Source organism: Ursus maritimus, unplaced genomic scaffold (assembly GCF_017311325.1).
Source record: "Ursus maritimus isolate PB19 unplaced genomic scaffold, ASM1731132v1 scaffold_8, whole genome shotgun sequence".
In the NCBI taxonomy this organism is placed as follows: domain Eukaryota; kingdom Metazoa; phylum Chordata; class Mammalia; order Carnivora; family Ursidae; genus Ursus; species Ursus maritimus.
This window is the reverse complement of record NW_024426996.1, coordinates 50,440,617-50,468,110: the sequence shown is the minus strand read 5'-3', so window position 1 is coordinate 50,468,110 and position 27,494 is coordinate 50,440,617. Positions and strand designations below refer to the sequence as shown.

At 37.0% G+C, this 27,494-nt stretch overlaps 1 protein-coding gene across 2 annotated transcripts in view; it reads right to left on the bottom strand.

Moving 5' to 3' along the window:
* Positions 1-226: 226 nt before the first annotated feature.
* Positions 227-27,494, bottom strand: part of PDS5A (PDS5 cohesin associated factor A) — a 154,561-nt gene continuing 127,293 nt past the window's right edge. For both annotated transcript variants that reach the window (XM_040624843.1, XM_040624844.1), the window contains exons 27-33: positions 20,942-21,074; positions 20,252-20,371; positions 17,405-17,467; positions 16,474-16,619; positions 14,976-15,084; positions 10,746-11,098; positions 227-2,899 (exon numbers count right to left, since the gene is read on the bottom strand). In XM_040624843.1, the coding sequence (XP_040480777.1) occupies positions 2,896-2,899; positions 10,746-11,098; positions 14,976-15,084; positions 16,474-16,619; positions 17,405-17,467; positions 20,252-20,371; positions 20,942-21,074 (928 nt within the window). In that variant the 3' untranslated portion in view covers positions 227-2,895. The remainder of the gene's footprint in view (positions 2,900-10,745; positions 11,099-14,975; positions 15,085-16,473; positions 16,620-17,404; positions 17,468-20,251; positions 20,372-20,941; positions 21,075-27,494) is intronic.

Here is a 27,494-nt window from a genome sequence, read left to right as displayed (position 1 = left end):
AAATGTTTACCAGAATTTATTGTCTATTATGTTCTCCCTGTCACTGTAGGTCAGATCAGAGTTAGTAGCCAGGAAGTTTGAAGGTTTGATTTTTTGATTTATGATTACATTTGATTTCTTATAAGGATATGCAGACTCCAGAATCCAAAGAGAAAATATGCAGATATTTTATCAGCTTGTGACATACCAGGGGGTACATGAATATTCAGGGTTCCACACTACTATATAATGCTGCATTTCTTGGTTTTATTTGAAACAATGCATATTTTTAGCATTTTATGGTAGGATTTTACACTCATCATTTACACAAATTACAAGGTTCTGCTTCAAGTTTTTAAAAAATTTTTTAAAAATTCAGCCCATGTGCAGCACAAGAATATGCAAAACTACTTTACATTATACACACTTTTTATCAAAGGAGATACAAAATTCTGGCTTGTAGTTTTAGACAAATACAAGAAGCTTCAAACTAGACACAAAGGGTTAACATTAATTCTCAAATATAAGTCTGCACTTTGTGTTGTATTTCTCTGAGATGTGAATATCAAATTCCTAAGGGATTTAACTTTTTCCTTTTTTCAAAGGAAAACTGACAAATGTCCCTTAAATCCCTCCCCATCATCTCAAATCTTTTTCTCCTATTCCCTTCCCTTAGTGCCAGAGGCTTGCATCATATTATGAAACCAGGGGGGCCATTTACATACACCTGTGGACCAGATCCTTTTAGCTAAACTCCTCTCCTGCAAAAAATCGAAGCAGCCACAAACAGATGCAAATGGTTCTGCTACATTATGTTGTAAATATGACTTAACACCAGGTAATCTAGCTGAGTAATCAAAAGGAGTTGAAAAAGGTCCCTACCAGTGTGCTTTTTAATTGGTGACAGATCAGTGGCCTTAAGAATCAAGTTGTTTGATGCTAAGAGCACTTTAAAAATCTTTCTAAATATACATGTCCACTGTTTGCTTGAGGGACTTCTCTGATGCTTCTGCATAGATATTCTTTTTCAGTATGTTGGAGGCAATATTTTATACTTTCCTTCTAAAGGGTAATGAAGAGGCAATAAGAAGAGTGAGGGCTTTTCCTGCCCTTTTAAAAGGTATTGTTTTCTATCACTTGTATCCACTGTTCCCTAACCATCATCCAATACTTAAATGTGTGTACATGCATATTTGAAAGAATTACCCATCTTTCACTGAGTCAATATACAGCCAACTCTTGATTATCTATGAGATACGTGACATTTACTGGCAAATTTCACATTCAACATAATCATTCTTTTTTGACGTAGCTCACGTTCGCTGTTTTATATCCATTGTAGACTACAGCCTCTCAACACCAAGTTCTAATGCAAGTGTCATTTATGTCTTCTGACCCTCACTAGGAATATGCAAGGCAACCGAGTGAGCACATTCAGTTAGGGCTTCGGGAAAGAGCCTCAAGTACGGCATGGGGGGCAGCTACAACTCTGATCACGAGGAAGGACAAGTTTCAAGTTCCTCCTGAATTAGCTCTTGCAAAATACTTGCTTTCATTAAGTCTGTGATTTAAATTATGACTGCAAAACTCAAAACCTGAGGCATAGTCACTATTTTATATAGATAATGGAGAGTTGACTGTAATCATGTTATGACTTTAGCCCTTTCACATAAAAAGAAACTCACAAGAAAACATAATATGATAAAGAGATTAAAAAAGACTACCATATGACATCTAGAAGCATTTATTTTATGCAAAAAACTTAAATATGATTATGTGTACACAAAAAGTGCACACATTACCTATGCTGAACAATGCCAAGAAACAATATATTGATGCAACAGTTGTCTTCTAAAATAAACATAAAAACTGAGCCCAGACTGGCAGACAAAAGCAATATACTTATTTCCCAACAGCACAATGCTGAAGATTGATAGCAATCCTAAACACCTCCAACTTTCCTTACAAAGCTGCCAAAGTCCGACTATTTAAAAAAAATTGACTTTTTCTTTACATCAATAATAAAAATCTGGTGACAAACATTATAAAACCAAATGCTGGGCAGTCTTTACTCCTTTAAAATTCCAAATATTCCAACATAATCACAGGAGTAAAAACCATTTTAAAGTGATATGCTTTATGAAACAAACAACAATATGTACATTTATTGCAAATTATATTAAACTAAAATGGAGGGGAAATCAAAATATGAAGTGATATGAAATCAATAATAATTTTAATTATTTTCTCACTCTGATAAAAATCAGAAAGCAACATTTATAAAATTGCCACCACATCACTTTTCATAGCAGGGAACTGAAATCTGTACATCTCATTTTTGCAGAAAAGTAGGCAGGCAGAAAGAATTATACATAAAAGTTTCCAAAAGGAAAAACAAAGAAATATTTAATCTGATCTCTTTTCTTCTAAAAAATTAATTCAGTAGACTTCTATTTTTTTTTTTCTTTTCTGTTTAACACGGGAATTCCTGGCTCTAAAATTGATGAATTTTCAGTGTCAGTGTAAGGACATCCTGTTACTTTCTTTAAAATAAAAACTGCAGCATGGAAATTAATGGTGTATTATGCTTTTTTAAACTCCAGATATGCAGGAACTGGAACCAAGTGTTAAGCAATTTGCTTAATTATTGACTCTTCATAAGAAAAGTCTAGGGGGAGGGTAGAATAGAGTTGCTTTTAGCCTCTCTCTCAAGAGTTTCTGCTGTACATTTCCATCAAAGGACTTGTGGTCATGTGAAAAGGAAGTAATAGTTTCTTTCAGTTTTCAAGGCAGAAAGTGTGTTCTGAAGTTAACTTCATTTTCTGTTCAGGGACATTGTGAATCCAAGTTTTTGCAGAAGCTGGAGCCTCCTTCTGTTTGGCTTTCATTTTCTCCCTTTGCAAATGAGTTTTCTTTTTACCTTGCAGAGGGGAGTAGAAGAAAGAAAAGTTAGAAAAGACATAAACGGGAAAACACACCAAACCAGAAGAATTACTTCATTTCTACAGTTATTATCTAAAAAATCTCAAGTTTATTTTTCACCTGAGACCTTGTTTTAAGTAATCTTTCTCTAAACTATATAAACACAAAATACCATGAAGAAGTTTTTACTTTCAACCACTAGGTGCTGCTACCCAATCAATGGCAGATCTGCTTATAATAATAAAAACAATAAAAGCTATTTATTTGAAATAACTGTAATCTGTCATTAGTATTATTTCAAAATGGTATTACAGAAAAAAAGTTACTGGGCACTATTTATAAGCAGCAAAAGAAGTTCTGACTTCTGAACTGGGTAAACATATTTTTTTAAGATTTTATTTATTTAATTGAGAGAGCCCAAGCAGAGGGAGGGGCAGTGGCAGAGGGAGAGGGAGAAGCCAACTCCCCACTGAGCATGGAACCTGATGTGGGGCTCGATCTCAGGACCCTGAGATCATGACCTGAGCCAAAGTCAGACACTCAACCAACTGAGCCACCCAGGGGCTCCAAACACATACATTTTAGTATACTAAAAACAAAAAACAAAACAAAAAACCCAAAAACCCACAAAAACACAAAAAAACAAACGAGGGAAATTTAGCTTAATTCCTTTAAAGAGGTTAGAGGAATCAAATCCCCACTGGTCCCATCTCCCTGCTAAGGAGAGACAGTCTCATCTCTGGAAGCATGAGCATGGGGGAACATGATCTCTCTTCTCTCACCTAAGTCCTCTTTGGGAGGAGGAAGAACCCATCTAATAGGGGAGGGGCAAGGGGGGTGGAGGAACTAAGCATGCTGGGCTTGTCCTCTCCTAGATTTGTTTTCTTTTGCCTCCAAAAGGGGCATTCAGGTCTGCCTGTGGTGGTTCAATTCAGAGGCAAGGCATTAGCAGCCACCTGGCCTGTCATTTCCACATTTTTCACCAGCCATATCAGCATTAAAACTGGGTCTCCTCTGCAACAGTTCCAAACTTGGGAGAAAGATAAGGGAGTTGTTTACTTGTATTCCACTACATATACATTTTATTAAAATGACAATGCTTAAAAAACAAGCTAAGTGATTAAGATTCTTACAGAGACTTAGTTTGTTATAATATATAAAACAGATTTAATAATGTGATATCAAAGAGTCCTCTAGAAGCTGCCTGCTGCACCTTCAGGCAGCTTCCCTTTATGAGCTCTGAGTCCTCAGTATCTTCCTGGCTGCTCTCACAGACTTTTAAATGATCCAGATCACTGGAAGAATTTCATGAACTTGATTCTATGTCCCAGAACCGTCATCGCACCCAAGCACCTGGCTTCTAAGAAATGTCATACTATTTTGATAAAAATTCACCTGTCACTGAAAAAGTATTCACATCAAAGTAATATATGGTTGCGTAACACATGAAGATACATACTTAGGGGTTACTATGATATTAAGATATGAACCCAGGTAATGACAGGAAACTTTCTCAATATACAGATATTTGGGCACAGAAGTAGGAAATTCTTTGCTTAAAAAAAAAAAATTCCAAGATTCTTGAATACTTCCACTAAGCATGCTAAGCAAAACATAGTCATCCAAAGATGGGAAAACTATAGTCTGTTTTCCTATAGATAATTTCTTTATATTTAGTTTCCCCAGAAGTCCCAAATTTAAGGACTGTTTCTCCACTGGTGTTTCCTGATAGTCTCTTCCTTGTGGAAGAATTTAGCCTTAAGTGTAAGAGGAACATACCGAAGAATCAGCAGACCTATAAAAATACATTTTCAATGCAAAATGTTTGGAATTGTTTGCCATCTGGATAATGGCTCAAAAACAAAGGAAAAACAAGTAAACTAAATAACTGAAATGATCTACCCTTCACCCAAAACTCAGAAAGCCAACATTAATTGTCCAGTTGTGAGATACTGTTTCCTGGCCATAATACACAAATTGCTAATTATTATAAATGTATAGGGTAAATTCCAGGAATTTTCTTGAAGTCACAATTCCAAATATAGCCCAAAATACAGACAGGAACATTTACTGCAAAAATCCAGGGAGATCTAAAAATTCTATAGTTTACAAGTTAAAATGCTCAGCATCAACTCCCAGATTAAGAAATAAAATCTATGCCAGTAAATTTTTGTACATACCATACGTGTTTTGGATAAAATATCCATCCTTCAATTAGTAAATAAATTATACAAGTAGGAATCATACTAAAAGTAATTATTTACCTAACGCTTACCTTACCTCAGTAAGAGGACCTAGTAAGAGGAATTCTAAGGGGTTAGCACCTGCCACACATTGTAAGTGCTGGCTGTGGTATTAGAATAGCTCTAGAGGCTACCATTTACCAAGAGTCCTACCTAATAGCGCTGAAGGGTTAAACAAGGTAGCAGACATGAAGTATCTAGACTGGTTGGCATATACTAGGGTCCCCAAAACGCTTTTCATTAATAATATAACCACACAATGATAATACAAATATCAAGCAATAAGATTGGGTGAGTTTTCGAGCGGCGGTAGTAGCATAAGGTGTAGAGAGGAGATCGCATATTCAGAAGGACAAAGGAATAGATGGAGTAAAGAAGATTAGGGTAATGTCAAGGGGAGAGGGTCCTGTTGGATGTTACTGTGGGAACCTGGGACCAGAGCAAGAACAGACCATCTGAGTGAGAAATTAAGCAAGTGAAAGGCATGAAGAATAATGCAAGGTTGAGGAAGAGACTGAAGTGGCATGTGAAGTTAGAGAGCAGCGCCACAGAGAAGCACTAGGGTACTGGGCCTTCCTTGTCGGAGTCTTGCATTCCAGCTTCAAGTCCGGGCGGCGAACTACTTTAGTGCAGCAGTTCAGACCTCACCTCACAAGGCAAGGCCTCTAGGCGAGGCTTTGAGTCTCCAGAGCAATAAGCAAGCTATCACCCTGGGGTCATCCCTCGCTCACAGATTTAGTGTTTGATGGCTCTCATGTCTGGCAACACTATTTCTTCTTCTAGTAATTAGCTGGTTGAAATTTTAATGACAACCTTAACAGGATGATTCAAAGTGCTGGATTAGCTCTATATTGAGAACTGTAATCATGTGGCTTTAATCTGTATGTGATCCTCACCAGGTCTCAGGAAAATACAGGTGGGATGTCAAATCAACCACAGGTAATACTTGCAGTTAGTAAGAAGTATGTTTATTTTTCCTTATTTTTTAGTAAACTCTATGCCCAATGTGGGGCCTGAACTCACGACCCCGAGATCCAGAGTGGCATGATCTACCGACCGAGCCAGCCAGACACCCCAATGAGAAGTAGGTTTAGAATCTTGTAGGAGGGTGGAAACTATGACATGTAATAAAAATAAAGCCGGTACCTTCAGGATTTTGACCATTTAACATTTCTCCTTAAGTTGAGATAGTTAAAATATCAGCCAAATCACAAATCAGGAACTTTTGTTTTGGTGTGTCTATTCCATCATTTGATGGTAAATACACATTATCTTTTACATCATTACACAATATCTTTTACATTTTAAGAGGAAAAACAAATAGAGTTCTGAATGTTCACAGTTTAAAAATGTTTAAAATACTGCATAAATTACTGGAGGAACGACCACACTGAGGTGCTTACTAAGGGATGCTCCTAGATTTGACATAGGTGCCTGGAGACAGTCTGTTCAGGTCTCCTTACCTCTAACATAGGGTTGTACTTGCTTCCTACTGACTGTTGGCAAGACAAAGGTTTAACAACCTTTCCCTATTATTACTATTATTTCTATTAATAAATATGCCAAGCACCACCCCAAATATCTTCCACACATTATTCTACCTAATTTTCATCAGCCTATGTTTTTTTTTTTTTTTTTTTTTTTAAAGATTTTATTTATTTATTTGACACAGAGAGAGACAGCCAGCGAGAGAGGGAACACAGGCAGGGGGAGCAGGAGAGGAAGCAGCAGGCTCCCAGCGGAGGAGCCCGATGTGGGGCTCGATCCCAGGACTCCGGGATCATGCCCGGAGCCGAAGGCAGATGCTTAACGACTGCACCACCCAGGCGCCCCAGTCTGACAATGTTCTTAGCATGAGGTGCTTCGTTTAAGTGTGCCACTTTCAAGAATCTCTGATCTACTGATTGATTTATTCCTCTCTGATGCTAACATGCAGGGACTTCTGTTTGCGTGTACTCTGAAAGAGTTAAAAAAGATGACTATAGTTGGTTTGTTTGGCTTAACCTGTGGTTATTTTAAATAAAATAGCTTTAGGGGCGCCTGGCTGGCTCAGTTGAAGAGCATGCAACTCTTGACCTCAGGGTCTTAAGACTGAGCCCCATGACGGGTGTAGAGATTACTTAAATAAACTTAAAAATAACTAAATAAACTAGCTTTTCACATTAGAGTTAGAAAAATTAACAATGCGGGGCACCTGGGTAGCTCAGTGGTTAAGTGTCTGCCTTTGGCTCGGGTCATGATATCAGGGTCCTGGGATCGAGCCCCATATCGGGCTCCCCACTTACCAGGAGTCTGCTTCTCCCTCTCACCCTCACTCTCCTTCTCCCTCTGTGCTCTTTCACTCTAATAAGTAAATTAAATCTTAAAAAAAAAAATTAACTCAAATGTACTCCATTATGGAAACTATTACACATATCAACTACATTAGCTATTTACGATATACAAGAAAATAAAATATACAAGTATTTTCAGAGCACTCTCTACCAGTTTTGTGCACATGTATAATGCCTTAGAATTAAGACTTAATTTTATCTTAAAATACAATATACAATGGCAGTTACAAACTCTGGAGAGACATTGCCTGGGTTTAATCCTGGCCCCACTATTTACATAAGCAGAGACCAAAAGCTACCCCTATACCTGGGTTTCTTTTCTTTGTAAGCTGGAAATAATGTTAGAACTTATTACCACAAAGAGGTGTTTTAAGGATTTAATAGGTTAACAAAGAGTTTAGAATTGAGCCTGGCTCATTATCAGTACTATATTAGTGTTAGAGATTATTATCCTATTTAGCAATTTTTTTGTTGTAGTAAAATTTATATGACCCGACATTTACCATTTTAACCATTTTTAAGTATACGGTTCAGTGGCATTAAGTACATTCACAACGCTGTACAATCAAGGCCATTCATTTCTAGAATGTTTTCATCTTCCCCAAATGAAACACTGTACACCCACTGAACACTAAAGCCTACTCCCTCTTTGCCCTGGCAACCACCATTCCACTTCTGGTCTACACAAATGTGATGGCTCTGGGTACCTCATATAAATGGAATCATATGGTATTTGTCCTTTGGGGTATGGCTCATTTCACTCAGCGTAATGTCTTTAAGGTTCATCCATGTTGTAACATGTGTCAGAGTTTCATTCTGTTTTATGTAGTAATTAAAAAAAAAATCCTATACTTTTACTGTATCCATCAGCAGACCTAATGTGAAAGTTTTCTGGTCTCTTCTGGAGTTGATAAGCTAGGGAAATAAACTCTTTGAGGGCAAGAGCCTTTCCACTTTGGAAACATCTGTATTGCCAACACTCAGCATGATGCCTAGCACTCTTATCAGTTGAGTATTTGTTAAAAGAACAAATGACAAGTACCAGGAGCAACACTGATGTGCCGACAAGGCATTCAATTCTATTCAAGAGGGGTTACTCTTGCATCCAAGCAAGACTGCATCTAGTTTGTGGAGTAAGTGAGCTTTCCCTGAACAGTTCATCAGGATTCCAAGCTTAAGTCGTAATGCTAGAATGTAAGGGCAGAGCTGTATATTAGGTTTGGGAAAAGATAAAAGAAAGCTTGGGAGAAAGTTTCAGAATGTACTATGTTTTGTTAAATTAGTAGCAGACAGTTCAATCAGAAGTTTCTGAAATATGTGTGCAAAATACTCAATCTAGTCTCCAGAGTTAACACAGTACAGCGTTGTCAAGAACATCTAACTTAACCACCTAACTTCACTGAGAATATAGACCCCATCACAGAACTCTGTTTTGGCTAACACACTACCCCCCCGCCCCCAATGACCTACTAGCCAGCATACTTGAGACTTCTAAGGTGTTTTTCACTCAAGACAGTTTTAGATTTTCAAGAAGGCTCAATGCTATTTTTAACCAGTCTCTGGCGCGAAAGCCGTTTTTGTTGGTTTGATGATGTTGGGGCACACGGTGTAGCAAAAGTAGAGCAGGGGGCTTTACGAGGCGCTATCAGAGACAAGATCTGGTTGCTACTGAAAACATTTTCAGGGACTAAGTAAGCACCCTTGGATATTTTTGTTAGAAGGCAACAACAGGACAGTTAATGAGAGGTCAGGTCAGGTGGCTCAAGTGGCCTGTGTGTGATGATCAGTACTAATGGAACGGCTAGAATAGAATTTTAGAAACCCTTCAGAAAATTCTGGCCATCACAAAGGAAACTGTTCAACTTCTGTGTAACTGAAAAGTGTATTAAGAGGTAGAGAAACTAGAATTCAAAACAATGGCTGTAACAATGACTGAGCATTTATTCTGTGAAAGGCACTCGGTTAAGTGCTTTATATTTACTGATCCATTTAATTCTTAGGACAGTCCTTTGAAGAAGGTAATATTATACTGTCTTACTGATGACAAAGAGGAGGCAGAGGGTAAATATGATGTTCTAGGTCAAAGATCTAGATCTGAGGAGAAAAATAATAAATTTGCCCCCAATAGCTTTCATTATTACACTTATTAGTCCATAAAACTGGAAGTGAGTAGGAGAATCACCCATTACTTAGATCAGGTTTGGGCCTGGATCCGCTCCCATGAGATGTTGTAAAAGACAGCCTGAGACACTTAAAATATAAGAAAATATAACATGAATGGTAATTTAAAAAGTGTACTTTCAACGCATACGCTTCAGGCAACACTATACTTTATAAAAATACTGAAGCAGGATCGTAGGGTCATCCTGAGATGATCAAAACTGTCTCTCTCCTACAAGGAATTCAGAGGCTTACAATCTGATTCAAGGGGAGATGAGTCAGGTACGATACAGAAAGAAAAAAGAAGGGGGTAGGGCTAAGTTCTAACTGTAGGCCAAGTATGAAAGGAACCAACTTCTAGATCTCCACCTGGAACACCACCATTACCAGGTAGAGAAGCTGAAGTCCCAGCCCAAGAATGATCAAAGATGAGCCGCTGGGAGGTCGTTTCACTGGAGAGTGGGGGGGAAGAGGGAAGTTGCTGACGTATATTAAGATGAACTCTAACAAGAGCAATTCAAGAGCAGGAGATACGTGTTTGTGTGTCATGACTTCTGTCTTCTCCATTCTAAGAACCCCCTCCCCTTTAAAAAAGATTTTATTTATTTATTTGACAGAGAGCAAGAGCACACAAGCAGGGGGAGCAGCAGAGGGAGCAGCAGGCTCCCTGCTGAGCAGAGGGCCCGATGCAGGACTCGATCCCAGGACCCCAGGATCATGACCTGAGCCCGAAGGCAGACGCTTAACTGACTGAGCCACCCAGGCGCCCCATTCTGAGACCTTTTACCCAAAAGGTACCCCTTTAAAAATTAACTAAAGCCCATATAACTGTGTGAAGGATACCGAGCAAAATTTAATACTGTCCTTGCTAGTAAGCAAAAATACAAAACAGGATATCCTAATTAAAAATTAAACAAAAGAAACAAGATCTCTCTTCAAACTGGCGTCCTGGAGGTTATGAGATCAAAAGAAATGCCATTATAACCTACTCAGGAAAACCAAGGGCAGTTTTCAGTCCCAAATGCCTCGGTGTTTGGGGAGACTGGCACATACTAAGAACAAAGCGAAATGTCTAAATTGACAGTTCAGAAAGAATGGCATCCATTACCTTTGTAAGTCAATCTGTCTCTCTGCTGGTGCTGCCTTTTTGGCTACATCTTGCAGTTTGGGTGCTTTGGCATTACCTGCTTCCAGACCCCCGGGGCTTTCCTGACTGACCGCAGCTCTCTTTCTTCCCTTGCCAAGAGGTTTGTTTATGTCATCGTTTTTGGTTGCATTGCCCTGAGATTCCGACTTGGGTCGGCGTCCTCTCCTGGGTTTTGAAGGGGCAGGTGGTCCTGATTCGTCTGCTTTCTCATCTGTTTTTTGTTGGATGTTCTCTGTACCAGCTGCTGCTACACTTCTTTTCTTTCCTCGGTCACCGCTGATGTTGCTCTGGGTAGTCTGGTCAGAACTGATCTCCTGAAAGAGCACAAAACAATTCTATAAACACAAATTCCTTAAATATCAATGATCTGTACTGGAAAGAAGTATTTTGAAAGTATTTTCGAGGAGCTGGAATTCCAAGGCTTCTAATGAACTCCTTGACGGTAGGACCTGAGAGCAGTGCCAACCATGGGGCATGGCACATATAATCTATGCAGTAAATGCCTATTAAAATGCACAGGTGGTCTACAGAGAGAAAATCTACTCAGTTTTGCTTTCACACTCATTCTAAGTGAAAAGGTCCTTTTAATCGATGGTATGCTCTAAATTTATCACTTTTTAAAAAAGAAGAGCATGTTTGCATAACTGAATATGCTCTTTATCTATGATGCCTCTTTCACTATAATAATTTCTGTAATTCTATGACACAAAGTTCTTCAATTTCTCACTCCGCTCATACATTCTAATTTTTGTCACTTTTTGCTGCACTCATTAACCTTCTACTTTCTTCTGAACGTTTTTTTCTCTAGTTTACCAAATATATATGTTAAGTCATCTAAAATGTTCAAAGTAATAAAATCCCATTTTAATATAATAGATATAATGGACTTTAATAGTTTTTAGAATAGAAAGTGACCTTTATACAAAGGATATTTAGGAATCACAATTTTAACTGATAAAATTTTAACTGATTAAAGCAAGACAAAGGAGCACTACCATCATCTAAAAAATGAGTTAATCTTTTCAATTAGCTAATTTTCATTTTCCCCAGAAAATCTTTTCAGAATGACTGGGTAAAAAATATTTATAAATCTTTCATGATTCAGGAAAATTTACTTAAATGAAAACTCATGAAAATAGTAATTTAAGTGAAAAGATTCACAAATCAGTGTTATACTTTGCTGGGCAGCAATGTCAAGTGTTCCACTTGAATGTCAAGTGTTCTCAAGGAAGCAATATGGAAATATCTAAATCACCAGTAAATGTTTGACGCACATGTAATTTTTAATGTAACATTGTTTGTAGTGGCAAAAAAGGGGAAAGGAAATATTTATGTGTATACACATGTGAAAATGGTAAGACAAGAATAAAATTAACAGATTACTTTTTAAAAGGAACAAAGACTGCATTAAAAATCATGCACATGACTGTACTTACACATTTATGAATATTATGTACATGTGCATATGTTTAAAGAACTCATTAAAAGGGAAATGAAAGAGGAAACCCACTGGTCAACCACAGGTATGAAGAAAAAGAAGCCTCCTTAAGGACAACAGTGGCAGCACTGCTTGCCTGAATCCACGGGGTATGTCTTGCTCCTTTTAACCACCTCCCTGAGTCATCCTTCATATTACAATTTGATTTCCCTCACAGAGTAAGTAACAGGAGAGAACGTCCTGATTTTCTTTTTCTTTTTAGCAATATTTCCATATCGCCTCCTTGAAGAAGTGGAACTCTTGACATTGCTGCCCAGCAAAGTGTAACACTGATTTGTGAATCTTTTCACTTAAATTACTATTTTCATGAGTTTTCATTTTAGTAAATTTTCTTTTTTTAGAGATGGGGGTGGGGGGCTGGGTGGGCAGTAGGAAAGGGAGAGAGAGAATCTTTTTTTTTTTTTTAAGATGTTATTTATTTGCTAGAGACACAGCAAGAGAGGGAACACAAACGGGGGGTGGGAGGGGAAGAAGCAGGCTCCCCGCTGAGCAGGGAGCCCGATGTGGGGCTCAATCCCAGGCCCCTGGGATCACGACCTGAGCCGAAGGCAGATGCTTAACAACTGAGCCACCCAGGCGCCCCAGGGAGAGAGAGAATCTTAAGCAGCTTCCACACCACCCAGCGCAGAGCTGGATCTCAACATCACAACCCCGAGATCATGACCTGAGCCAAAATCAAGAGTCACTTAACTGACTGAGCCACCCAGGCACCCCAAGAATGTCCTGATTTGTAAACACCCATATCTAGTTTGCTGGATAATTTTTATACACATAATATATTGGTTTACACATTAATTTCTTTGAAAAATTGGTTAGTAAGAAACACTATCTTAGATCTTATTTTTTTTTTTTTTTTAAAGATTTTATTTATTTATTTGACCGAGAGAGAGACAGCCAGCGAGAGAGGGAACACAAGCAGGGGGAGTGGGAGAGAAAGAAGCAGGCTCCCAGCAGAGGAGCCCGACGTGGGGCTCGATCCTAAGACTCCGGGATCACACCCTGAGCCGAAGGCAGACGCTTCACCACTGAGCCACCCCGGCGCCCCAGATCTTAGTCTTCTTTTGGTATAGCAACAAGATAGTTTTTGAGCCTGGAAGACTGAGGACTCAGATTTTGGAAAGAAATGACAACACCAACTTACAGGAGACCTGCTTAGGAAGCGATTAAGTTTTGTCAAAATACAACCCCTGTGTGTTCAAGGCTATAGCGAATCTGTTAAAACATTCTTTGGAGGGGGTGCCTGGGTGGCTTAGTTGGTTAAGGGTCTGCCTTCAGCTGGGGTCATGATCCAAGAATCTTGGGAGAGGGGAGCCTGCTTCTCCTTCTGCCCCTCACCCTGCTCGTGCTTGCTCTTTCTCTCTCTCTCTCAAATAAATGAATGGTATCTTTGAAAAAAAAAAAAAGAAAACATTCTTAAAAAAATTCTTTGGAAGTGTGAAAAAGTTCAAATAAGGGTTTGGAACAATATTATAGATTATTCATAAGGTAACATTTTGGCTTCTCAAAAATTAGAATTTAAATATCACATTTTTCTATTATTAAAGTATAATTGACATATAACATCAATTTGTATCTTACACAGAATTTTGTATCACAGGAGAGTAAAGTTATAGATAGTTGTTTATGCCAGATAAACATTTTTATCCCTGTACCACCTCTTCCTAAACATGTTAAATATGTTTAAATGAATGTCTATGGCAATATGCATTTTTGCATCTAAGTCTGTTTACATGAAGACTGTTAAATTCTATATAAGAATCCCACAATATTCAAGTCTATTGGTTTCTAAATTCCAAGAGTTTTGATAGTGAGAGGCTCTCTGTTACCTGAATCTACTGACATACTGAACTTCATATAACAAACAGCAAGAGGTTGAATAGTGAGAGACTGATCTAAAAATGTATCCTTATCTATTCAGTTTGAATTCAGATAATGAGCTCGTATAGTTCAGCTATTGTGGAATAACTGTACAGTTTTGTATTTTATGTACCTGACGGTGATTGCTAAAACATTTGATGAATACTATAAATATACGGTGGGCAATAAAAAATGTGTTGAGAATATGATTCTATAGGAAAAGATGTAATAGTATTTCTATGCCACTGCTACTGAGGTAAGTTACTGGTTTCATTCTATGGTTAAACAGAAGCTTAGAGAAGTCAAGCAATCTGCCTAAGTAAACACACAGCCAATGAGAGGCAGAGCCAGGATTCAAACTAAGGTCTGATTCTTACCAGTGTTTCTCTCCTGCCAAAAAATTGTTAAGAAAATTGGGTGCCATATTTATAAGGTCAACAATAAAGAATGTAGCTGTTTAACAAAAATTCAAATATATTTTAAAAGGTTAACTCATAAATTTAACTTTTAAAAAACAGAAATAAAACAGTGTACACATCCCTTATAGGAGTCAATCAACTTTTCAAAGTAAGATGTCAGAAACTCTCAACTCCTAGTCTTTCAAGTTTTGGGAGACAGGTACTGTTAGGAGTGACTGCATAAACTCCTGAAACGAGTGCGTGCAGGCAGAGTCATTTTCTGGAGAGTGGGAGCACGGTAAGCATAGTGGGAGGTGGGACACACAAATGCAGAGTAGGTGGTACGTATTAACTTGTTAAGTGGGGGTTTCTCAACATCTACCATGAAACTGTAATCATCTCTGGGAGAAATCCATTTGTGAAATTTTAAAAATTTACCTTATTCTTTACCGGGTCAATATTCTTTACAGGTGTGACAGAGATAATTCTCACAGGGTTCTCTTCATTTTCACTAACTCCAGTTTCTACTGCCTCTGAACTCTGTTCCCTGTTGAAGAAAAATAAACCAAAGCTTCTTTATTTCACCACATGGACAGATAGCCTACACTTTCACTAACCAGTAAGGAAGCAGAAGCTTATGGTAGTTTAGAAGCCCAGCCAAATGAAGCAACATCAGCAAGATTCAGATGTTCTGTGGTTATAGACCACTGCTGTTATTATATCATGTTATTGATTCCCTTTCACCGTACCAATTTATGACCCCAGTGACTGCCTAAAACCACCTGACAGAAAGATCAGCTGTCTAGAAACAGAATCATATAAGACTTTCTCTTGGGGGTAGAAAACCCTAAAACAAGTAAAAATAAAGTGATAGATGTATTACAGATGGTGTATAGTAGAGTTGTCTCTAGTCTGTGTTTTTTTTTTGTTCTTTTAAGATTTTGTTATTAAGTAATCTCCACGCCCAACACGGGGCTCAAACTCACAACCCTGAGAGCAAGAGTCGCATGCTCCACTGACTGAGCCTGCCAGGCGCCCCTCCAGTCTATGTTCTTAATGCTCTGCAAGGGAGAGGGGCTGGAAGAAGAGATCACAGGGGAGGTGTTTGAGACCCACCATTTCTCTAACCACAGATGTTCCATGTTAATTTATTTTATATTTTGGGGTTCTACTGCTAAGAATGTGTTTAAAACAAGACCAACTGAGTTTATACTTATAATTTCACGAGTAAGAATAAAATCTTTAAAAGCTTTAATTTTTAGTGTTGATAAGAGTAGGGTCAGGTGGAAATTTTTATGCAGTAGCTAACATGGTAAGACTTGACATGTTAAAATAAACATGGAATATTCTTACAAGTAGAAATGTTATAACAATGTTATCTTAACTCATGCTATACTAATCTGATTGAGTTACAAATTAAAAAGCATATAAATTCAATTTATTTAAGAGTTATATGTTCACAGTTTTCCTAAGTGTTCAATTTTTTTATATAAACATTTCCATGTAAATTAGTTATACGAGATATTCTTAAATTTGGGGTGTGTGGGTGGCTCAGTCAGTTAAGCATCTGCCTTTGGCTCAGGTCATGATCCTGGGGTCCTGGGATTGAGTCCCGTGTCAGGCTCCCTGCTCAGTGTGGAGTTTACTTCTCCCTCTACCCTTCCTCCCCTCATGCTCTCTCTCTCTCAAATAAATAAATAAAATCTTAAAAGTTCTTAAATTTGTTCCATTTACTTTTTTACACACTCGGAATGTTATATGGGTTCAAAATGTAATTTCCATCACTAACTGTACTAAAACTCAGCACTATTATTTTATGCCAAAATGTTTTCTAAAGTCTATTGTTGTGATCTAGTGCCTTAGGTAAAAATTAAAAGATGAACCAAGTAGTGAGTGATAGTAAAAAAAAAAAAAACAAGTGGAGAAAAAAAATTGCCTTGATCGATTTCCGGTTGAAGGGTTCAGCTCTGAATTTACATTAATATTGCTTCCAGTCTCAGCTCCAGTGCTTCTAACATACGGTTTCCTTCCCGTTGCTGATAAAGGCTTGTTTACTGCACCTAGTACTCCAGCAGGTTTTGGCTAAAAATTACACATATGCATGTTATTTTATACTTACTGTAAGGAAGTCACATAAATTTAGACATATGTAAAAGATAATGTTTAGCCTAAGCCAAGGAATTGTTGTTACTCTGGACAGTTAAATTCTAAATTTATTAGAAATGATAATTTTGCAAAACCGGTTTTGTCTGAATACAATTACAAGTCACAAGTATTACTTCTACTTAAAAATAACTAGGCAATATTTAATTGTTTCTTATTGCTCAAAATAAAAAGTGCCCCGAAACACACAGTGAAATACATAAGATATTAAAATGTCTTACAAATAAACTATTAAATGTATATAATAATAGTTTAAGACACCGTTTTTATCAAAAATTAAATTTCTCTTGCTCTTTTAGGTGTCATGTTACTTTTATAGAACATAAATTATCTAACTCATTAATACCTTAAAATTATTTATAGAATATAAATTATCTAACACATTAATACTTTAAAATTATTTCTTTTTTTAAAATCTTATATATCTAAATTTATTATACCATTTTTCAAGAAAATCAGCTTTGTGGATTCTGAGTAACTTGAAGCATACTACTACTGATGAGAACACATGGTCGTAATTTCAAGAGTCACTTACGGCAGAAAAAGGCCTGAGAGAACAAAGACTTTAGATGCTACAATCTACAATACGATCCTTAAGAATCAGGAACTATAAAATCTGTGGGACATTTAAAAGTTATTTCTAAGAAGAGCAGAAGTAATATATATATGAGATAAAGATTTCTAAATTATCTAGTACATAATACCTTTCCTGTTAACAGAAGTACTCTGGTCTCTTCTGAAATATAACTCTTGTCATTACAGAAATCCTACAAAAAAAAAAAAAATCAAGTGAATATGTGTATTTTTACTGTCCAAATAAGACTTTTCAGACACTGTGCCTTACAATAATAACAATTACATTTGGGCCAGCATACACATTAATTCCTCAAATAAAGCATATTTAATGAACCATGTCATTAAGTCTAGCTTTAACTCAATGGCACATAAGACTTGGAAAATATCAGAGTTCAATTACTTAAATCACATTTTAAATAAAACACATTCCTATTTTTTTCCATATAGTTCAGGGCAAATAGTCTCCAGGTTATTCAATGAGCTACTTTCTCCACTTCATTGTAAAATCTACTTCATCTGGGATCCCAAAACATCCAAAATGGTACAGTGCCTATATTAGGCACTTAATATTCAATAAAATAACTCCACACTGGATCTCAAGAAAATTATCCTCATTAAAAAAAAAAATCATCACTTTAATTAAAAATATTGTGTTTCTTAGAACCATAAGAAGACTGTCCAAATCATGTAGATAAATACACTGCCAAAATATAATTAAGTGAATTATAATGTTCTTTGGCGGCAGTGATGTTTACTAGTCAATAAATGAATTAAATCTAATGTGGACACTAATGGTACTTTCTTGAAAGTTTTATCTATATGAAACTTAAGAATCCTTTGATGCTTCTGTTAAATATCCGGGGATTAGCACACATATAAACCACAATGGGGTCACATAAGTAAATTGATTCACTATGACCAAGAAGTTTATTATTTTTTAAGTAAACTCACTTTAAAAATAATCTTTTTTTCTTTCCTTTTATTAAGTTTACCTTCACACTGGTGTCATAGGAAAGAACAGATGGCTTAAATGTGCCTATAAAGAAATCACAGTTTTGGCATGTGTTCCGGGCACAGCTGTATCTTTTTTTTTTTCCACAAAGGCTTTTATGCAGCTTAAATAAATGTTACAAAGCCTAGGCATGAAAGTTCATTCACTTTATTCATCAAGATATACTACAGCCTCACTAGGCTCATTATCCTAATATGCCTAGTTTTCTAGTGTTTGAATTTATACCAGATTAAAAGCAACATATCAGAAAAGGAAATGAGGAAAACTGTTCATTGAAAACAAAAAAAGTACTTCTTAAGAAAACAAAAAAACAAAACCAACTAAACTCTGGTATAGTGAGAAACAGCTTTTTTTTTTTTTTTTAAAGTAGGCTTCACACCCAACATGGGGCTTGAACTCACGACCCTGACATTGAGAGTGCCCAGAAGAGCATCACATGTTCTATTGACTGAGTCAGCCAAGTGCCCTATAGCAATTTAATTCCTTTTTTTAAAAAGATTTATTTATTTGAGGGAGAAAGAGAGAGAAGGAGAAGATAGAGGAAGAGTGAGAAGCAGACTCCCCGCTGAGCAGAGAGCCTGATGTGAGGCTCGATCCCAGGACCCTGGGATCATGACCTAAGCCAAAGGCAGATGCCCAACCCACGGAGCTACCCAGGTGCCCCAGCAATTTAATTCTTGATGATGGGATCATGATTTTATTAAGATTCTATTTGGGTACTATTCTGGTCATGATAACCCTAGGTCAACAATAAAGTAAATTTAAATTCAAGAGCTCAGGTAGGACTATTTATAAAGATCAGTACATATTTATTTAGAAGGCAAAACTCTGCAATCTTTATTATTCCTATCAAAAACTAGGCACAATAAGTGAGGAATAATAAAGAAAATCCGTTTAAAATTTTTGTCAAAGTATGGCATTGAAAGTAGGAAGCTCCATTTCCCGGTATGTTCTTCTGTCAAATACTCTAAGAGAGGGTATTACTCTGAATATTCTGAAGCATATCTTACGGTTTGAAAATGTATAAAAAATTTTTTAATGACATATTTTTTCCAATTAAAAATATTCAGGACTCTGGGGGCGCCCGGCTGGCTCAGCTGGCAGAGGATGTGACTCTTGACCTCAGGTCCTGAGTTCAAGCCCCACGCTGGGTGTGGAGCCTACTTAGTTTAAAAAAAAAAAAAAAATTAGGATTCTGTTCTTTAAACAAAGCACAGGAAGGTTAAACTTCCAAATACTTCCTTAAAGCAGGAAATAAAATTCCAATTAGTTGGAAAAACAAAGAGCTTTTAGTTAGCTGGAAAATTTACTTACATGGAAAACTTAATTTGCTGATAGCAGAACAAATGTATTAATTATTACTACCACTTATTGAATGCTTACTATGTGACAAACTCTCATAAACATAAAATTATAGACATAATAATTATTCACAGCTATTATCACCTGCATTTTAGAGAGACAGAAATTGAGGCTTAGAAGAGTTAACTTGTCTGAAGTCCCTAATGTTAGAAGCTGCTGATTAGAATACTGGTTTATCATTTGCCAAGGCCAATTCTGTTAATTCTAACACTTTATTTCACACACACACACATTTTTATAATTATATTTATACTGTACCAAAAATTTTATTTCTTGCCTGATAAAACACAGCATTTTAACAAAGTGAGATTAAAATAATTTAAGAAATCTGAAAACTCCTCTTACATACTAGAAACACCCAGAAGGAATAGCTCACATAAGAACACCACCATAAAGCCTGATTTGCATTCTCCTACTCTGTAAGGTGAGAACGGCATTTGTTCAGGGCTTTGGAAGACAATCTCCCATTCCTTGATATAAATACAAAGAGATATTTCTTACTTTGTAGAGTCAAGACAATCCACTATTTGCCACTAAGGTTGATGGTAACTGAAACTTAAATCAGTTTATCATGGTAGAACCATGAAGAGAAAAAAATTACCTTTTCAGGTTGTGTAAAAAATTTCATTGGAAGGACGGGATCCTTTGGTGAATCTGCATTGCACAAAGCACTTTTACTATTTATAACACATAGAGCCACATCACATACTGTATAAAGTTTCTAGGGAGGAAAGAAAAAAAGATCATATTATAACTTTCAGTAGCGCAAAATAACCACAAGTACCAATTCTACCCGATGTATAAAATGAAATCGAAAGAGTGAGTATGTGGGTATTATTTATTCCTCGAACAGTTCACATTTGTGTTTGCATTTCTCTTATGTAGCCTCCTGGTAAAAACAAAAAACAAACAAAAAAGCCCTTTGCTTAATTAACATGAATGCTGAGTATGCATTAAAGACAAATAAACCAAATCAAACCAAACCAAGGGAAATACAGAAAAAGGAATATCTACTTGTCTGTAACTTACTAAGTTTGTAAGACAGCAGAGTAGTCAATTTTATTAGTTCTTATCCCCCTGCTCCGTAGAAGTTTTAATGTCCTTTTCAGGGTAATAAACATTCTTCAAATAACAGAATTCAATTATAATAAAATACAATAAAACTGACCATAAATATGTATTTTTATGAACATTCTGTAATCTAATTTATTATATAATGGGAAAAACAAGTGGGACAAAGACCATAATATTTTTTCCTGTAATTAACACACACTGGCCTAACATATCTTACTTCATTTGTCTTGGACTCATCTGGAGACTGGGCATCTTTTGTTAACTTGATGTTCTCTGCCATTTTCTTCATAAAGGCATGGCTATTGTTTTCATTCTTTGTCATTAAAACTTCAAGCATGAACCACAGGCACCTAAATAATAAACATATTCGCCTATTAAAAGAGACTAAATGTAGGTGCTTTGCTTAATGGATTAAACATCTTATTGGGAAGGTCTATTGTCTGGATATAACAAAGTAAGAGTAAAATATAAACTAAACTAGAAAATACTCAAAATGAAAACACAGCTTAATACAAGAAAGTCTGACAGTTTCACGAGGCATGTAAAGATTCATTCTGTAGGTATTCAATAGACATTTAGATGATTCGACGTATGTCATTGCCCAGCAATGACGACAAAACCAGCAGGCAGCAAAGTCTTTCCATTTTGACTATTTGCAAACTATGCAGGCCTAGGATTTGTATGGAATTCTGCTGTGATGGCTCCGAACTGCACGAGCACGGTAACTGTTCAGCTAAGCAGTCACATCTCAAACTATTTTTGCTTTTCCACTTACTACTGTATACTCCTTTAACACAAAGTATCTGAAGGGAACACCTGAATTTCTAAGTAAAAGTGAATCCCAAATCAGGATGAACATTAGAATCCTTGGTGAACTTAAATCAACAAATCTAGGGTAAGGCCTGTTTGTAAGTTCCCAGGATGATTCTCAGGCAACCATGGGACTTACTGCTTTACTGCATCAATAGGGGAGAAATCATTTGATGATTATGTATGCATACTTCTTTGCCTATATTCTATGTAAATGTTTCGAGAGACTACTTAAGGGGGAAATTTAGCACTAGATTAACGGAGTTCATTTTTAGTAGACCTGTTTTAAAAGAACTATTAAAGTGAGTCCTTCAGGCTGAAATAAAAGGACACTAGACTGCAACTTAAAACCATAAGAAGAAATAAAGAACACTAGCAAACAGTAAAGGTAACCAAGTAAGTAAATATAAAAGCCAGCATTACTGTAGTTTCAATTTTAACTATTTTTACATAAAGACTTTAAAGGCAAATGCATGAAGTAATAATTACATCTATGTAAATGGAAATAATATAAAAAGATATAATTTCTATCACAATATCAATACTAAAGGGAGAGGGATAGAGATAAATAGGACAAAGTGTTTGTATACTATTGAAACTAAGAGGCTATTACTCAATCTAGGTTGTTACGAATATTATTTGGAATCTCTAAGAAAATAACTAAAAATACATAGAAAAGGGAATCAAAAAGGTTCACTACAAAAAAACAAGTAAATACAAAGAAGAGAAGCTGTAATGAAGGAAATTAAGTAACAACATATATAAGAGAAAACAAATAGCTACATGGCAGAAATAACTCTTTACTGGTAATTACTTCAAATGAAAATAGATTAAAGCCCCCAATTAAAAGGCAGAGATAAGCAGAATGGAAAAAATTAAAAAAAACAATCCACCTATATCTGTCTACAAGAGATGTAAAACCACAAAGCATCTAAAAAGTAAAGGATAAAAAAATATATTTCATGTAAATGATAACCAAAAGAGGGCTAGTAGCTATTTTATAATCAGACAAAATAGATTTAAAGTAAAAAAAAGATTGTAAGAGACCCAGAAGTACTACACTGATAAAAGGTTCAATTCAGCAAGAAGATATTACTATCATAAAACACATACAAACCTAGCAAAGCCCCAAAATTACATGAAGCAAAAATCGACAGAATTGAAGAGAAACAGATGATTCTGCAGTAATAATCAGAAATTTCAATACCTTTTTCTTTTTTTTTTTTTTTTAAGATTTTATACATTTATTTGACAGAGAGAGCATGAGATAGCACAAGCAGGGGGAGCAGCAAGGCAGAGGGAGGATGTGGGGTTCGATCTCAGGACCCTGGGATCATGAACTGAGCTGAAGGCAGACATTCAACCAACTGAACCACCCAGGAGCCCTCAATATCTTTTCTTTTTTAAAAAGATGTATTTATTTTAGAGAGAAAAAGAGAGAAAGCGTGAGAATGAGCACAAGCAGGGGGAGGGGCAGAGGGAGAGAATCTTCAAGCAGACTCCTCACTGAGCGTGGAGCCTGATGCAGGGATCGATTCCACAACCCTGAGATCATGACCTGGGCCGAAACCAAGAGTTGGACGCTTCACCAACTGAGCTACCTAGGCGCCCCTTCAATACCTTATTTTCAATAATGGACAGAATAGCCAGACAGAAGATCAATAAGAAACAGAGGACTTGGTCTGATTCAAGATGATGATGTAGTAAGACCCCGAATTCACCTCCTCTCAGGAACATACTGCATCTACAGCTACATATGGAACCAATTTCTTCTTAAAAAACCTAAAGGCTGAGTGAGTGAATGATGACTACACATTAGGCAAACAAGAAAAAAAAAAAAAAAACCCACATCAAAGTGGGTAGGAGAGGCTGGGATACAACCTCATCATGAACCCCACCCCTGGTGCTGCAACCCACAACTGGGAGGGAACTCAAATACCCGGAGCTTCTTCCTGAGGAGTGAAAGGTTCAAAACCCACACTGGTCACCCCAACTTCTAAGACAGGAACTTCAGAGATGAGTCCCCAAAATGTCCCACAGTGGGACGCCCAAGTCTGTAGTAATCTGAGAAATGCCTCTTAAAGGGTTTGTGTGATGGAACTGACCTGCCCCCAGGCCCAGCTCAGAAGCAGCTTAAAGTGAAGAACGTTAACTTGCTTAAAACCTCAACCTGAGGGGCAGGCATCTAATTTAACTCACACATCTAGGAGCCTGCTGGAACATCCTCCAGGGATGGAGAGTGGGGAGTGCCATCTTTGCATTCTCTCTTTGCTGTGCTCCAGAGAACGAGTAGCTCCCAGAAGGGAACCTTTACATGTGTCTGGTGCCCTGATTTTTGTGGGTGCTGCCCAGGGGGACATCTCTTGAATACCTGGCTCTGGAGAACAGAGGAGCTTGTGTTGCTGGTCACATGGGAATGTAATAATCACCTAGAAAGGAATTCAGAACCCTCCCTGGTGCCCCAATTTTTGTGATTGCTGCCAAGGGACACTTCTACATCACCTGACACTGGTGGCCAGTGGGGCTTAGTTCCTGGGTCCCAAAGGACTATAACCAATGCACAATGAGTGCCCAAAGAGCTACTGACTACCACCCCTCCCGGGCATAGCAAGAGGCAACTGACCCAGGAGCCTGGTTTTTCTGTGAAGTAGGCCTATTAGCTAATCATCATAACTGTGGCCTGAGGGGCAGGCTTCTAATTAAAACAATCATCTAGAGGCTGACTGAAATCCTTTCCAGAGACCTCGGAGGGCAGGTACTATCTTCACGCTCACCCTCTGCCATGCTCCAGAGGGCCAGTGTCTCCTGGAAGGGAGCTCTGAGTCCAGTGCCTGATGCTCAGGGGGCATCCCTTAATCACCTGGCTGTGGTGGCTGGAAGGGCTGGCATTCCAGGGTCCCAAGGGACTGTAGTAATCAAAGGGACAGTTGCTGGCAGGCTACCACCCTCAGAACACTGCACAGATAGCAGACTGAAGCATACCTTTAGTTTTTCCTGTCAAAAGGCCAATTTGTCCTAGAGCTTTGGACTAAGGGCAGGACTTAGGTTTGCCACACATTTAGTGGCCTATGGTGCTTCCTCAAGGAACAGAGGCTATAAATGCCATCTTAGTGCTCTCAGTCTTTCTCCAGCTTGTTGGGTGTCACCCAGAAAGGAGCTCATATACTCATTTGGAACCCTAGTTTTTGTGAATGTCACTTAGGGGATGTACCTCAGGACTGCCTGGCTCTGGTGGTCAGTGAGGCTTATGCTCCTGGCCCCTCAGAATTGTATATATCTGTATACTTTTAAAAGCAGCTGCCTGAAGGTTTGGCCTCCAGTCAGTCTGAATCTAGGTGCAGAGATCCTCCATTATGGGGCACTGACAGCTCTTGGTACATCCTTAACTACTGGGAGCTATTAAAAATATAACAGCCTGCTTGGATAAACTCAAAGCTTTGAGAGATGACCAAGAGCTGGGGTAGAGCTGAATGAAAAGGTTCAACTCCTCCACAAGGTCATTCTTTCAAGACTGGAAAAGATGGTTGTTTCATCTACTGTACAGAAACCAATTCAGAGGGTCAAGCAAAATGAAGAAACAAAGGAATACGTTCCAAATGAAAGAATAAGATAAAAAAGCCTTAATGAAAGAAGAAAGTAAATTTATTAAGAGTTCAAAGTAATGGTCATAAAATGCTCACCAAACTGGGGAGGAGACTGGATGAATAGAGTGAGAACTTCAACAGGGATGAAATTTAACAAAGTACCAAACAGAAATCATAGAACTGAAGCATATAACAATGGAACTGAAAAATACAATAAAGGGATTCAACAGCAGACTAGATATGAAACAGAAAATAAGGATCAGTCAACCTAAAGAAAAGGCAGTAGAACTCACCCAATCAAAGCAGCAAAAAGAAAAATAAATGAAATAAAAAGTGAAAATAACTTCAGAAAATTAAAGGATATCAAATGGACTAATATATGAATTGTAGAACTTCCAGAAGGGAAGAAAGAAAGAGGCAGAAATCTTATTTGAAGAAATATGGCTGAAAACTTCCTGAACATAGGGGTGGAAATGGACACCAGATCCAGGAAGCCCAGAGAGTTCCAAAGCATACTAACCCAAAGAGACCTACACCAAGACACATTACAACTAAAATGTCAAAAGTTAAAGACAGGAAGAGAATATTATAAGCAACAAGAGAAAAAAAATTGTTAAATATAAGGGAATCCCCATGAGACTATCTAACAGATTGTTCAGCACTAATTTTGCAGGCCAAGAGAGAGTGGCACAAGATATTCAAAGTGCTGAAAAAAAAAAAAACCAAAACCAGGAATATTTTATCCGCCAAGATTATGTTTCAGAATGTCCAGAAAAGTAAAAGTTAAAGGAGCTCATCATCACTAAACTGGTTGTCAAAGAGATGTAAAAACAGAAAAGAAAGGACCCTAATTAGTAACAAGAACACATGTGAAATAGTATCACTGGAAAGGTAAATATATAGTATAGTAAAGGTAGTAAATTACTTATAAAGCTAGTATGAAGGTTAAAAGACGGAAGTAGTAAAAACAACGATGATTCAATAATTAGTTAAGGTATATACAAGATAAAAAGATGCAAAATATAACATCAAAACAAAATGGGGAGGAGAGCTAAAATGTTGAGATTTAGGGGCACCTGGGTGGCTTAGTCGGTTAAGTGTCCGCTTAGGTCACTTAGGTCATGATCCCCTGCTCAGTGGGGAGACTGCTTCTCCCTCCACCTCCCCCTGCTCCATCTCTTTCTCTCGTCTCATCTCTCTCAAATAAATAAAATCTTTAAAAAATAAATAAATAAAATAGAATCCCATAAAATCTTTTTTAAATGTTGAGATTTAGAATGGGATCAAACTTATTAAGTTGTTATCAACTTAAAACACACTGTTATAAAGTTGTTATATGTAAGCATCATGGTAACCACGAAATAAAAATGTGTAGTAAATACACAAGAGATAAAGAGGAAAGAATATAAGCATACCACTGAAGAAAGTCATTAAACCACATAGAAAGTGAGCAAAAGAAGAAGAAAGGAACAGGAAATAACTACAAAAATAGCCACAAAACAATTAACAAATGGCAATAAGCACATACCTATCAATAATTACTTTGGATGTAAACGGATTAAATTCTCTAATAAAAAAAAACCACAGAATGGTTGGATGGATTTAACAAACAAGACTCCCATATATGTTGCCTACAAGAGACACACCCAGTGAAAGTGAAGAGATTACATGCAAACGGAAACCAATATAAAGCTTTAGTAGCTACACTTGTATCAGACAAAATACACTTTAAAACAATGACTGTATTAAGACACAAAAAAGAGTGTTACATAATAAGAAAGGGGTCAAAAAAGAGGTAGATCTAACCTTTGTAAATATTTATATGCCTAACATAGGAACACCTAAACAAATAAAGCAAATATCAACAGACCTAAAAGGAGAAATACAATAATAGTATTTATATAATAATTATAATTTATGATATATGGGGACTCTAATACCCCAATTAGTTAAATGAACAAATCATCCAGACAGAAAAACCAGGAAGAAAACTTTGGTCTTAAACAACATGTTAGACCAGATGGATTTAAAAGATATTTATAGAACATTCCACACGAAAGCAACAAATACACATTTTTCTTAAGTACACATGGAACATTTTCCAAGATAGATCATATGTTTAAGCCACAAAACAAGTCTTAATGAAGACTGAAATAATATCAAGGATCTTTTCTGACTATAATGGTTTGAATTCAGAAACTAATTACACAAGGAACACTGAAAAATTCACAAATATGTAGAGATTCAACAAAATGCTACTGAACAATCAATGGGTCAAAGGAAAAAATCAAAAGAGAAATAAAGGATATACCTTGAGACAAATAAAAATGGAAATGTAACATACCAAAATTTATGAGATGCAGCAAAAGCATCTAA